At 47.5% G+C, this 14,676-nt stretch overlaps 1 protein-coding gene across 1 annotated transcript in view; it reads left to right on the top strand.

The window, feature by feature from the left end:
* Nucleotides 1-14,676, top strand: part of Nuak1 (NUAK family kinase 1) — a 63,618-nt gene that overhangs the window by 25,367 nt on the left and 23,575 nt on the right. Inside the window, exon 2 of the mRNA XM_076855056.2 lies at nucleotides 3,577-3,697. Coding sequence (XP_076711171.2) covers nucleotides 3,577-3,697 — 121 coding nt within the window. The remainder of the gene's footprint in view (nucleotides 1-3,576; nucleotides 3,698-14,676) is intronic.

Raw genomic sequence — 14,676 nt, 5'->3', positions numbered from 1 at the left:
CGGGCGTCTGCACCTTTCTGTGGCAGCCCCTGGCCATTTGTGCTTATTGCACAAAAGGGCCCTGGCCTCTCCCCCGTCTCCCACCTGGAGGGCTGGGGCTGAGACAAACTGCTCCCTCCATGTAGGGTGTGTCTGGCACAAGGCAGGTGCTCACAGGGAGCAAGTGGTGCCCCGTCCCTGACTGTCGAGGCTGAGTGGGTGTCTTGGGACAGGCTTTTGATTCTGAGCAGCGACCCTTTGTTTCCCCATTTACCTGAAGGGGCAGCAATCAGAAGGCGAAGGGGGGAGATGGTCCTGGGCCTGCTCTCCCTCCAGCCTGGCCTGGGCCTCATGGGTCATGGTGCCAGTCGCGGTCCAGCTGTTCAGAGCTTCCTGCTGTTTCCGAGGAGGGTGCTGTTTAAAGACGGAGGACGGAGATTGGCTTGTCCTTTATGAACTTGGGGAATGAATGTGGTCTCTGTGCCTAAGACTTCCACTTGCTGTCCCTTGAGGAATGAGGAGGAGGAAAGGAAGAAAGGAAGGGTCACTCCTCCCTAGGTCAAAAAATGAACCCTGGCCCAGGCTTGTTCTTCAGCACAGGGATCGGCGAGGCAGGCACTGTTGCTGTTTACTTGATGAATGAGGAAAACTGGTGCACAGAGAGGTTGTGTAACCTGCCCAAGGTCCTAGAGCTAGAGAATGGTTTTAGTTAGCCAGCACTCAGAGCCATAGTCCTAGCCATTAGGCTGTACTGCCTCTCAGTGTGCTGGCTCGGTTTATCCTTCGGTTCTGTGAAGCAGGAGCTACATTTACAGATTGCCTTCCAACCCTCTGAACATGTCTGAACCTTTCTTAGCTCTCTGGTCCCGCAGAAACAGGCTCAATATGCTGCAAACACACAGAGAAGAAAGATAATTTTAACTGGTGTCAAATGCTCTAAAGAAGATAGAATGGGAAGGATGCAGAGAGGGGGCGGTGGGGTGAGAGGGTCAGGAGGAGCCCTGGGGAGGTGGCAAGAGGATGAACCTTGAATGACAAAGGATGCAAAGATCACAGTGTTTGCACCGCCTGCCACATGTCAGGTGCTTAATGTCAGGCTGGCTGTTAGGATTTGTCACTGTGTCCTTGGTTTGCCACTACTGGCTGGCTGCCCTCAGGTGGGTCCTGCATGGCTCTTGGGAGTGAACCAAGTCTTTTCCCTCCAGCCTTGGCCGTGGCAGGGTTCTAAGTGGCTTTCTAGCATTGGTCTCTTCCTCTGAAGTTTTCATTGTAGGGAGAGGGCAGCTTTTGTGGAGGGACGGCCGCTGTGGTCATTAACATTTATGGAGCCCTTTTAGTTACCGCAGTGCTGAGTGGGATTTGATTAGAATGTGGGCACTTTCCTTTTCATACCCAGCTAGAAGCATCTCCCGGGTAATTGCGCCGTGAGACCATCACCCCTCGCTCTCCACTGTCAGTGGGGGATTGACAGTGGGCTCATTTTCTTACCGCTAGAATGTTGCTACCCTCCCCTGACCCTGGATGGTGAAAGAATTTATTCTCATTGTAATTTGACAATAGGGCCTCCTGGAGGCCAAGTTCAGCTTGCTGCATAATCAAAGGGGTGGTTTCTACCCTTGGCCCATCTTTAGTTTATGGAGGAATGTCGGAGTTGGTCCAGCAGCCACCCACATCCTCCCCAGCCTGTGTGTGTTCACTGTCTGCTTCCTCCAAGAGCAAACTCCCAGGATGCAGTCCTAACTCAGACAAAATAAAGCCTTCCAGTCATGTCTTCACGTTTGACGTCAGCAGAGGAGGCTTTTCTTGCTGCATGCTGAATGGGGCTCTGGTGAGGGCCTGGGGTAGCGCTGAGCCTGGCACCTTCGTGAAAAGGGACCTTTAAGCTGGACGGCTCATTCATGTCTCTGCAGCTCCCTTAGCCAGCCACGGGATCCAGCCAGGATGGTGCCTCCGCTGGGTCCCAGCAGGGTGTCCTGTGCTTCATTTGTGCTTTTTCCATGCCTTGATTGCCCTTGTAGATAGGACGGCAGAGGAATCTGAAATCATCTTGCTAGCATGCCTGTCTTGGCAGTAGTAGTTTACAGGGGAGGTCCCTTCTTTTTTTGCCCCAATTTCACTATCCACCATGATCCCCACTTCCTTCTTTCTCCTCTCCTCTCCTTCCCTTGCTCTCTGCCTGCACTAAGTGTTTTCTCAGGTCTACTACGTGCCAAGTACACAGGGTAAGGACTGGCGATAAAGCAAGTGGTGAATAAGATCTCTGTTACTCCAGGGTCCAGAAGAGACAGACCCTGCCTTAGTTACAGGGAAGAGATGGATTGCACAGAGTGCAGGGAGCTGCAGGTCGGACTTGTTCTGGGAAAGGTCAGCACATAGCAAAAGCAGCAGCTTCCCAGTTCCCGTGGAGTCACAGATGGACAGACTACAGTTGAGGAGTGTTTGATTTCCAGCGCTTGATGGAGAGCTAGCCCCTGTCAGAAGTTACAGATGTTCCCAGATATGAATCCATTCCTGCTGTGCTGGACCTGTGGTCTCAACCCTGGGATAGTCAAGGTTTAGCTGCAGCTGCTCATAGAAAGGGGTCCTTCCTTCCTTCCTTCCTTCCTTCCTTCCTTCCTTCCTTCCTTCCTTCCAATAGCTCCATCCCTTTGTAAATCAGAGGGATGGGTGCTACAGGTGAGCTTTGAGGTCACAAGAGGGAGCTAAGGAGGCTTTGGGATGGGGTAGTAGATTGGTGGGGGGCTTCCTTGTTCCCCATGGGTGCCCCTCTGCCGTGTATTTTTGCTCCCTTAGAGTCATGGTGGATTACATGACCAACCAGCATGTGTATGAGCAAAGATGAATCCATTGGTAAATGTATTTTTCCCTTACTAGATTCCTGTTTTTAATGCCTTTTTATTTATTTGCTTCTTTTGAGTGATCGTTCTGTGCCTTGGCCCTTGGCAGCTCTCTGCAGTTTGGATTTGCAGACTACATTGGCAGAAGGCTTTTGGAATAGACTGGGGCTGGGCAGGGAGACTAGCTGTCACTCTCTTTGTCTCATCCTGATTTGTCCCTTGAGGAGCCCATTTGTCACACCACGAGCAATTGGAGATGTTTGGGCTGGAGGAGGGACATAGGAAGGATCTTGCTTCTGAGCAAGTGCATAAACACGGCACAGGCTGGAGTGGTGAAACTCCAAAGTTTGAGGCAGGACTGACCTCCAGATTGGCATTGGAATAGTGATTTTTTGAGTCACTACCCTGTAAACCAAGCTTGCCTTTCTTCTCTTTTCAAAGAACCTGGATTCCTACACCAAATGAATGGGTCCACGTTAAGCAGTGTCTGCTTTATGAAAAACAAAACAAAACAACAACAACAACAACAAAAAACTCCTGATCCCAAACCCTAGGCAGTTCAAACCTGATGTTTTTGTTGCCTGGAGAAGGGTGTTTCTTCTAGAAATGAAAAACCTGATAGGGGGTATTTTGAAGCTTTGTTTTGGTGATTGTCAGTTCTGCCAACAAGTAACATCTGTATTTATTTTCCAAACTCCGCCAATGGCTGATTTGCATCTGTTTAGTTCTCTGAATAACATTTCATTTCCTGACTTTATAGGTTGCTATAAAATCCATTCGTAAGGACAAAATTAAGGATGAACAAGACATGGTTCACATCAGACGGGAGATTGAGATAATGTCATCCCTCAACCATCCTCATATCATCAGTATTTATGAAGGTCAGTGGTTTCTTCCTTTCTTTCTTTCTTTTTTTTTTTTCACTCCTGTATCAGTTACCATTTCTCATACCATGGGGGCCGCCAAGACTTTTAGGTACTTGCCCTTCTGGGCCGGAGCCAAGTATTTCATGATGCAAAAATAGTCGGGTGTTATCTTTTATTTGGTTACCTTGAATGCAACCAGACACATGCAGGGCAGCTCATTTTGGTCATAAAACATCCCTGGCAGGCGCCTTTTTTCCATCTTCCCGGTTCTTTGGCTGTTGCTAGGCAACCCACCTTATTTGAAAACCGGTCTGTAAGACGGCCACGGTTTCTGAAAAATGGAAGTTTGCTGGGTGACCAGGAAAGACGGACATGTCTGCACTGTCCTTCCCCAGAGCCGATGGTTTTGCTGGTGGCTTGAAGAGGTTTTTCCCAAGTTGGGCTGTTGGAGTGACGAATGAACCTAGGGCCGGTCCAGGAAGCACCGGGGAAGAGGATCCGTGCCGCAGATGCTGCAGAAGTGGAGTCCTGATTGTGGTTGGTGTTTACACAAGAGCAGGCTGGGGGAGAGCCTGTAAAAAGCCTGTGCTTCAGTTCGACCCTGTGGTCCTTCCCGGGAAGAAATGGAAAGTATAAACCTCCCACAGCCTGTCATTTTTTTTTAATATCCTGTAAAGAAATTACACAAGCAATATGTGTTTATTACAGAAATGCTCAAAGGATAAATGTTAAAATTTAAAAAATAATTTTGTTCTAAACTCGCAAGTGTAGGTAGCGTGCTACACGAGGGGCAAGTTTTTCACGAACACTCCCTTTTGACCCAATGAGTGGAGTTTGATTGTAATCCTTGCTAAAATTAAAATGTAAAAAAAAAAAACCAAACAAAATAATAATAATAATATTAATTTGGTTCTAACCTCCAGTTTAGTAAATAATCTGTGTCTACATTTTAAATCTGTTTTTCTGTATATCGACTATGTGTAGTTTTTATCCAAAGTTATATTGTTTATACCATTTTTTAGCTTACCTTTTTTTCATTTGTTATATCACGTTTCTTCCTATGTCAATAAATATTCCCTGTAAGGACATTTTAAAAGGCTTTATAATATTCCATTTATGGACATACCACAATTTATTGAATCTGATTCCTTTTGCCAACCATTTAAGTTGTTCCAAATTTCTGTTATGGACAGAATTTTATTGTCCCTGCTGTGCATTATTTTCACTTTCACTTGTAATTATTTTCTTATGAAAAATTCCTAATCTTGAGCTTATTGAGTCAAAGTGTTTCCCCAGAATAATTTTTATTTTGTGGTGGAGACAGAAAAAGAACGTATTTTTGATTTCTGGTTTGATGATAAGAAGTTATCAGGTAAGGCTAAAAACCAGATGGTAACCTTAAAATTTTTAGTTTTCCTTCATCTGGTTCCTTGATCTTTTTTTGCCATTATTTTTTTCTGCTGCTTCTATCTTTGTTTTTTTATCTAGAAGTCAATGTTGATAATATGTTTTATCCTGATCTTTCAAAAGCCCGTTTTTTGGAGCCCTTGGGTGATAGCATTTTTTAGGGAGATTTTCATTCAATCATATATTCATTCCACAGACATCTCTTGCAGCGATTCTCAAAGTGTGTTCTCTGGGCCAGCAGCGTCAGCATCACTTGAGATGATGAGAAATGCATATTCTCAGGCCTTACCTGAAACCTGCTGAAGGGGAAGCAGTGGGGGGTGGGACCAGGCAGTCTCTGCTTTAACAAAAGTTTGAGAAGCATTGGTCTTTCGAGGGTCTACTTCCTATTATGCTTCCCGTGGGTGAGGTTGCAGATTTAAAGATGCATTTCATATGGATCTCATACTCAAGAAGCAATAAGGCAGGACAGAAAAAGTATCATGTGACAAGTTTTGGTGGAGCTGTGTGGCATCTCTACTGGGTCCTGAAAAAGAGATTTTTGCTGAAGAATTTGCAAAAGTAGGATCCCATGCTGGTAAAGCCAACATGAGTAGCTTTGCCTGGGTAGCATATGCCTGGTGAATGAGTGCAGTTTCTAGAAGTTAGAAGTGAGTGGAGATGGAAAATGAGCGCGGGTATATACATTCTGAGGGTTTTGAACCCCTTTATCAGGAGGGCAGAGGTAGCCTTCTTGCAGCACGAAGCCTCCAGGTTCTTTGTTGGGGAGGCCAACTGTGGTACTGGAGGCCGGCTGTGGAACTGGAGGCCTGGCATGGGGAAGCCTGACTTCTGGAGCAGCCCTGTGCCCTCCTTGGGAAGCAGACAGGATGAATGGAGAACAGGAAACCATCCCCCTGCCAAAGGGAAGGCCATAGAGGAACCTTCTATTACCAAGGTTGGATTGGCCTCAGTCCAGCCCCTCTCCCTGCTGGAAACTTTGAGAAGCCCTTGCTTTATAACTTTATAAAGATGGGCTCCCGTGTGAAGTGAAGTCATTTTGGGTGACTTGAAATAATTTCTTTCGAGGCCTCAGGAAGGAGTGTGGGTCTGGTTCTGTAGAACCCTTCAAGCAGGTTTTAGGGAATCAGCAGAGCTGGGGTTTGCACTTTGGTTGGGCTCGGGTTTCAGGTTCAGATCCTGCACCGTGGGCCAGATGTAAGACCTTGGGCAAAATGGTGGGCCTCAGCAGCCACACCCATAAAATGGGAATGACCCCTCTCTCCCTGTCATAGAATGGTTGATAGCATTAAATGGCATGATACATACACTGCTAAGCTGAAGAAAGATCATCCTGGGGCCCTGTGATCATCACATTTCAAGAGCTCAGTAGCCTCCTGTGACTAATGGCTACCATGTTGGACAGTGTAGATCTAGAACATTCCATCGTTGCAGAAAGTTCTTTGGACAGTGCTAGCATATGTTGTTTTGTGTGTTATGTGCATGGGTTCACCTTTTTCCTGGGCAGGAGGCACATAGCTTTTACCCAGAGTCCTAAAGGGATTCCTGGTCTCAAACTGGTTAAAAAGAACTCATAGCTCTCAAGTCTTCCATGACCTGCAAGGACCATCCTAATAAAAGGTGTTTTTTTTTTGTTGTTTGTTTTTGTTTTTTGTCCTTGTTCAGAAAACTCCCAGGGATTTAAATGTTAGTTTCTTAGAGATTTCTGGTTTCTGTTCCCTTTCCCTTCTCCCACGCAAGTTCTGTTTCTCCCACATCCACTAAATAATTGTGGAGGAGGGCAGCTCCCCTGCCTTCCCCGGGGGTTAGGAGCCGGCGATTGCCAAGGCTGCGGTCCAGCTCTCACACCTCTGCCTGTGACCCCGCAACCCCCGCCCCGTGACTTGAGCTGCTCGACTGCCTGGGTCCCCAGATCGGCCCTGAGAGGAGAGCTGCTGCTACCTTGGCTGGTAGCTGTCTGCCTTCTCCTGTCCTCACAGCATCTCCCTCTTCTCAAGGACACTGGTAGGTTGTCACAGATCGTGTGCTCGGGCCCCTGCCGACGACCTCATTCTAACTGAATCACCCCTGTGAAGCCTCTGCCTTCAAGCAGAGTCCCCTTCTGAGGCACTGGAGGTCCTGAATACTGAGGTATTTGGAGGAGGGGACCCGGGTCAGCCCATCACACTGGGTGTCCCCGGCAGCCTGTTGCCTGACTCCCAGCCGACCTTGGCCTTGACCTGCTGGCTCTGCCGCCAGTCCTGCCTGGCCTTTTCCGTCCTGCCTCCTGGCCCTTTGTGCAGACCTGGGCGTGGCAGGGGCAAGGGTGGTAGCCACAGTGGTGCTGGGACCCGAGTCTGTGAGCTTGTGTGCTGGTCTCCCTGTCACTCACAGAGGCGAGGGAACCTTCACTCGGAGCCTGCTTGGTGACAGGTCCCTCAAGAGCGCCGAGCTGAGCGCAGTAATACATTAATTTGCTTAGTGGAAATCCATGCCAAGCACCTAAGTGGCTGTTTGAACATTAGCCAAGTGAATAGAAGCTATTAAAGAACTTTACAGTTTCTCTTCAGTAAGGACCTTTATAATTACACACACACACACACACACACACACACACACACACACACACAGAGCCACAGCGCGCCTAACCCTTATAGTTAAGAACTGTGGGTTTTCATGAGGGAAAGGCGGTACCAACCAGTGATGTTAGAATATGAGCTCCAGAGAAGAAAGTAATCCATTATTCAAAAAATGCCTCCTGTGTGCCAGGCCCTAGTCTAGGCATTGGGGATATAAAGGCAAATAAAACAAATTCCCATCTTTCTTGGAGCTGATATTCAGGGAGGGGAGACAGGAAGTCATCCAGGTGAATGGATAAGGTGGTGAGGAGAGGTCTTTTCGACTGATTCTTGAGCCAAGTGATTTTTGAGCCACTGATGTTTGATCTGAGTCCTGAGTGAAGCAGGGTCTAAGCCTTTGGAGAGCTGGTCCTTCCCCTCAGAGGGAATGGCATGGTGCAGATGCTCAGAGGAGGGAAGGAGATTGTGTTGGTAGAAAGGACACAGGATCTGTGAGGTGAGGTAGAGGGTGAGGAGCGGTGGAGGAGAGAGGAGGTTGGGGAGGGCCAGATCCTGACCACAGGCACGAAAGAGGTGTGGGTTTAACCCCAGGAATGATAGGAAGCGACGAGAAGATTTTGAGAAGGAAGTGTCATTTTTTGAAAATTTACACTTTAAAAACAACAATGATAATAGCGAAGAGCTGTTGAGCGTTTACCCTGTGCTAGGAGGTATGCATGTATTGTCACATTTAACATTTTTCTCTTTGAACTGTTGACACTCCTGTCTTAGGGAAAGTTAGGCTTAAAGGCACATTCGTTTCCCAAAGTTACCAATTAATAAGTGGTGGATCGGATTGTTGAATCTGGGGAGCGATGGTCTGAAGCCTGTGCCCCTGATGTTAACAGGGAACTTTGATCTGCAGTGATTTCCCATCAGAGAAAAGTATTGTCCTAGAGCCTGTGACGCAGAGAACCCTGATCGTCACAGAGGTTGCCGTCTCATGTATCTGGAGCATTAAGCCCAGCTTGGTAAGTATTTTAGAAAACATTTCTGCCAATATCTCAGGAAGAATCTTGTGGTCGACATCCCATAAACTCATGGTTCCCACAGGCTCAACAAACCCGTGACTTGACTGATTCAACTCTGCTCACTCACTGAGTCTCAAAAAATGTGTCCTTGTAAAAGCAGACCCAGGGGTGAAGGTGATTAACCCTCAGATTTGTCAACTCTGGGTGGACACAAACCCTAACGGGCTCATAATGCTAAGTAAACAGGAGAGGGTAGACATGCACCCTCCGCTGTGTGGTAGGGTACCCTCATCAGGAGGAAATAAAGAAGTCTCAGCAGTGTCTCTGGGGTGGACCCTGGTTCCCTTCAAAGAAATTCCGCTCCCTCAGCAGGGAGGTCATTGACAATATGAAAAAAAAAAAAAAAACAGCGCAAAGGAAGTGCCCTCCAGAGCGTTCGACTTGGTTGCCTGGGATGGAAGAGATAAAAATGGTTTTGCCTGAGGTTCTGATTTCAGGACAGAGTTTAAACATCAAAGACACATTGTCTCACACATTTCCCCTTTGAAACCTTAGAAAATCCAACGGAACATCTCTGCTGCCCAGCGCTTTAGGGACACTGCGAATCCCATCCGCTAACAGCCCTGCATATAAGAGCAAAGGGGGGTGGGGGCGGGCTTCACTTGTATACCCGTGGTCTTGCTTTCTGGAAATCTCTTCCTGGCCCTGAGAGATTACGTCTCTAATTGACTGTTTGCTTTGTGATAGGCTACAACTGGGTGATCCTTTCCTCACTTCTCCTATCTGAAGTAAGGGTGGTCCTGGCTTCTGGGACCCGGTAGGAAGCCTATTTGGCATTTATTAGCTGTGCTCACTCTCTTTGTTGGAAGAGTTTCTCAAACTGAGAAAAAAAAAATGAAGCAGACAAACAAATATGCCTCCTTTGGTCAATTTCATGCCCTTGCCCAGCCGCCCTGGGAGCCTTACACATGCTGCCCGTGAGAAGGTGTGAGTCTGTATTCTCAAGGAGTCTCGGAATTCCTAGGCACTTTGGATGCATTTACTATTAGTGAAAAGTTTCTCCTGTCTTTGTAGAAATTGAATTAAAATATGCTTTTTCCAGTTCTCTATGCCTCCTTTGATTGTGGTAGAGTCTTCTGGAAGGAGATAGATATCACTCTTGTTTCCTGTTGCTCTAAAAATCCAGAAGAGCAGAGGAGAAATCAAGAGACGGGCTTGGTGGAGGAGTCATAGCACCTACTGTGTGCCACAGGCCCCCTACCTGTGATTGGGGCAGGGGTGCTTGTGTAAGATAGGTCCTCAGAATCCAACAGAGGTCTAGGAGTCAGAAGGTGCTGCTGTGCCATGCCCTGCTCTTGAAAAGTAACCCCTGAGAATGGCAGGACCCTGGTAAACTGCCTGGGGTTGCATTTGGGCAGTATTCTGAAAGGACAGAGGTCCAGCAGCATCAACATCAGCTGCGCCTGGCCTAGATGTCCTGAATCAGAATCTCTGGGTGTGGGAGCCCAAGGGGTGGGCCCAGCCCTTGGAGAGCATTCTGATGCACTCATAGAGAGAAACCCCTCCTTAGAAAGTCAGAGACCAAAGCAAGGCGGCTTTTGCTTGCATCAGTTATTTGGAAATGCTGACTATGGAAGCAGGCTTCGTTGTGCAATCTGGGGTGTTCAGGCAGAAAGACTTGCAAGCAGATCCTGATGTGGGCTCTTTGGAAGGCAGGGGATGGTCAAGTTGCTCAAACAAGATGAGTGGTCAGGAATACTCTCCACCGCTCATTCACTTATTTAGTCATTCATTCATTCACTCAGTCATTTGTTTTGCAAATATTATATTGAGCACTTGTGTTTAAGCATTGACCTAGTAGGGCAAGTATATAATTTACCAATCAAATAGGCTTAGGTTTAACTAAGCCCTCTGAGGCTTAGTCTCTTTGTCTATAAAATGGGCCATTATCTGGCTACTCCAGGATTAAATGAACTAGCTAATAAAATTGCTAAGCACAATGCTGGGATTATTAGTAAATGGTATCAGTTAATCCCGATGAAATGTTTTGGGGTCCATGAGTCGTCTTTTCTGGCTAGAGCCGAAAGTTCTCTTGGGAGGTGGCAGGAGAGAAGGCTGGGGCCAGATCACCCAGATTCGTGATTCTTGGGTGCCGGTTGCACTTTGGAATTTCATGAGGAGTTTGTAAGAGATGCTGATGCCTGGGCCTCATCCCTGTGGATTTCAACTTAATTGGCCTGACCAAGAAATATGGACTTAATCCTGTGAGCTAAGGGAAAGGAGGAGCCCTGTTCTAGAAACTTGTCTTGGTCTGATCATTTGTCATGAGCGAATTCCAGAGAAGCACACATGTCTGGCAGCGGCCACCAAGGAGCAGGGAGTGATACCTCTGGGCCTGGGTTCACTTGGCCATTGGGTTGCTGCCCTCATCAGGGACCCAGAGCCCCATGAAACAGTTTGTTGAACTTGGCAAGGTGGTGTATCATGCTGATTATGTTTACTCTTTGGAACCCATGGCGAATTGCTGAGCATTGGAGCACTCTTGAGCTCTGCTGCCAGATTCCCAAGTCCCACATGACGTCCTGCAACTGGACCCAAATTAAAGACTCGCCCCTGTTAGCCCCACAGAGCTATCTTCGCTTCTAGTCGTATGAACCAGCTCTTCAGCTCTGAGTCTGTCCAGCCACGTCTCTAATGAGTTTCCTATTAAGTTAGCTATTTGACCTTCGAGTGTATTATTTTCATTGTTTTCATATGATTACACCCAAGTCATTTTTCTAGGGGCCGGAGATTAGAAATAAAATAACCCCAAACTAATGCTACTCCCTGGCTGTCCAGCCTCACCCTCCTGGGTTTCCTGGAATTCAATATTTTCTAGTGCCTTAAATAATACCACTTGTACTTGAAGCTCATTTTTAAAGAAAAAAAAAGATTGCATTTAATAAAGGGTATTCTGAAATGGACTGGGTGGCTGGCCTGATTTGCTTAGGAAGAGGACAAGCATGTATTTAGGGGGTTCATAGAATACCTGAGAGGTGCCTCCACAGGGACCAGGCACAACAGGAATTTGGGAATTAAATGGGGAGATGGGATTTGATGACCTGTAACTTCGTTAGAAAGTCTGAGATGCTTGATTAGGGGAATTTGTGCTTCCCCCGGGCCTCCCTGATTCCTGACAGTGGGCTTATCTGACAGGTTGATATCTGTGCTGTAGATAGCACTGAGGCCTGGGATTGACACCTGCGGTTTGGACAGAACTGGGTATTGAAGCAGGTTCCTGGTTAAGGAGCTGGGCCTGCCTTTACCTCGGCCTCTGGGGTGGGCCACGCCAGTCCTTTGATATCTGTGAACCCTGGCTCGCCATCTTTGCCATTTCCCACTTCCTTCTGTGGGTGCCCATCCACTTCGAGGGCCCCAGTGCAGTCTCGGGTGTGGATTCTGCCAATGCAGATCCATGCTCCTGGCTCTGGTCCAGCACGTCCTCATTTGTTCCGCTTGCTCAAACTAAGACTTGCTGCCTAACGGTGGCAATACTTTGGATTCTTGCTGCCTGCTCTGTGCCGCCGCCATCCTCACAAGGATGACACGGAATAGAGTCTTTGTTTGAGCCAACGAAGGCACGAAGGCACAGAAAATGCCAAGTCAGATGCCCACGTTACCCGGCGGGTAAGTGGCAGAGCTGGATTTGACTCCACATAGTCCAGATCCATGACTAGGCCCCTAACTCAGTGAGGAGGGCTAGAATTTAGAGTTGACAAGACTGTCCTCAGAATGGTTGAGCTGTACGTGATGGGTCAAGCGGTGACCAAATCAGGAGGTAACGATGAAGATAGGCCTGGCTTTTCCACCTTGGCCAGGTGGTTGAGGGTAAGACCGCCCCCCACCCCCCACCCTGCAAAGTCCTCTGCTGAGGCTTCCAGGGAGAAAACTGAGGCTGTCTGCACAGAGGGATTTTTGACCCTGTGGCTGTTGGAATTGGGGACGCGTACTGTTTTCAGAAGTTCCCTTCATCGGGTTCAAGAGCTCTTGCTCCAGCCTGGGGTAGTTGTGAGAGGCTCTGATTAATTTGCTGGGACTCTCCCGGGTTCAGGATTGTGCCAGTGAGCGTGGGTGCTTGCAAGAGATTGGGGGAAGGAGAGAAGAGCTCTAGAGAGGGACAGAGAAAGACAGGGAATGATATCTGGATGGTTATGTGGAAGGACTGTGGAGTCCAGTGGCCAGGTCAGTGTGGGGCCCTTGAGTCCCCTCTTCCTTACAAACCCTGTCTGTATCCTGGCCAGGTCCCCTCCTTCCTAGGATTTGTGATTGGGAACCCGACAGCATGGACAGTCTTAGCAGGAATGAATATTCCTTAGCCAGTCTTCGGCTTCCCCTCTTCCGTGGGAGCCTCTACCCTCGCTTTCCCTTCCTTCTGTCTTCCATGAAGTCTGTTGCTGGTGGTGTGTGGCCCTGTTGGCCGTAGTTCTTCTTGGGCATGCCCGACAACATCCAGGAAGAGTTTAAGAAAAGACAACAAGTGAACCAAAAAGCCCTCCATTGTGCAAACCAGGAATCCCAGGGACCCAACTCTGACCACCTCGTTGACCATGGCGGAACTTGTAGTCCAGTTGGATTTTCTTGGTAGGCTGCCGTGGGCTTCCAGGCTCCAGAAGTCAGAGGACCATTGTATGAAACCGTGAGTTCAGGAGATGTTTGAAATTGAGTTGTGGCGAGGAGACATTGGAGGATTAACTTCTGCATTGTTTAATTGACTTAATGAGGTTGCAGACAGCTCTTTCTAGGAAAGGTCCCTCTGTTTCTGAGATGAAAATAAGCTTCGTTCAGTAAGGATCCAGGGAGAAAACTGAAAGGCGAGAAAACTTGCCTTTAGAAAGAAGTTCTGTCCAAGAATTAGGGCAGTAAGAACAACACTGCTGCCCCGTGGCTGAAATAGCATCTTGGAACTAATTTAGGAGATAGAAAGGGAAGCCGTGAGGAAAATTCTGACTGGTTCTCTCTTAGGTCTCTGGTGTTTTTGTTTAAAACCAACAAACGAATCTTCCTCTCTTGAGGTTCCATGTAAACCAGACAGCTGTCCTCCGTTTCCACAGGAAGAAATCCTCCATTTTTCAGAACCTACTCTTCTCGAGCATCCCATACCTTGGTCCCCACTGTCCCCTCCTTTCCTGCTAAAAGGCCTGACGTGCTTTGCTGTCAAGTAGCCAGTGGATGGTTAAAAATCCCAAGATCTCCTCACTCATCAGCATGTCTCCCGGGCCAGGTCGTTGTTTTTATAATACCCATTTTTCTCCAGTTATACAAGTTGTGTTATTAACCCCGAGGGCAGCAGTCGGGAATAGTTAGGAGTCGGGTAATTAGCGTGGTTGTGAAAGCCAGGCAATCAGAAGGCAGAACTGGACTGTCAGAGGGAACATCTGATGAAATTCAGAGTTAATTTGGAGAGGCAGCTGTTGCTATAGCAACCAAGCCCTACTCTCCCTTGAAATGGAAAATAAACAGAAAACATGAAAAGTAGTTCAAGTTGGTGTCTGGGAAGAAGGAAGGCCCTTCTATAGAAGAAAAGGGCGAGCGTTTGGGTATTTCAGGATATACTGTAACAGTGGTCAGATTATCTCGTTAGAGCAAAACCCGGTCATATCGGATGGCTTGGTTCCATGCCCGCTTTTTCAAGGCATCTTTGGGCTCATTTCGCTGATGTTTCTCTCTGGTCATCGAGGTGCTAAAAGTCTGAGCCCTGCAGGTTAGCTTTTGGATGATTTTTTTGTAAGTTCTAGTTCAACTGGAATCAGCCCAAAAGTCTGCCAGCAGTAGAATGGATAAATAAACCCGAGTTTAGCTCACAATGGCGTTCTCTATCTCAGTGAGAATAGACCATCTTCAGCTTTAGGACAACATGGATTATTCTCTCAAACGTTATGTTGAGCTATTGAAGCCAGACGCGAAGATATATATATATATATATATACACACACACACACACACACTACGAATTGCATTTTTTTTTTAAACTTCAAACGTA

This window comes from Callospermophilus lateralis, chromosome 4 (assembly GCF_048772815.1).
Source record: "Callospermophilus lateralis isolate mCalLat2 chromosome 4, mCalLat2.hap1, whole genome shotgun sequence".
In the NCBI taxonomy this organism is placed as follows: Eukaryota; Metazoa; Chordata; class Mammalia; order Rodentia; family Sciuridae; genus Callospermophilus; species Callospermophilus lateralis.
This window is presented reverse-complemented; position numbering and strand designations above follow the sequence as displayed.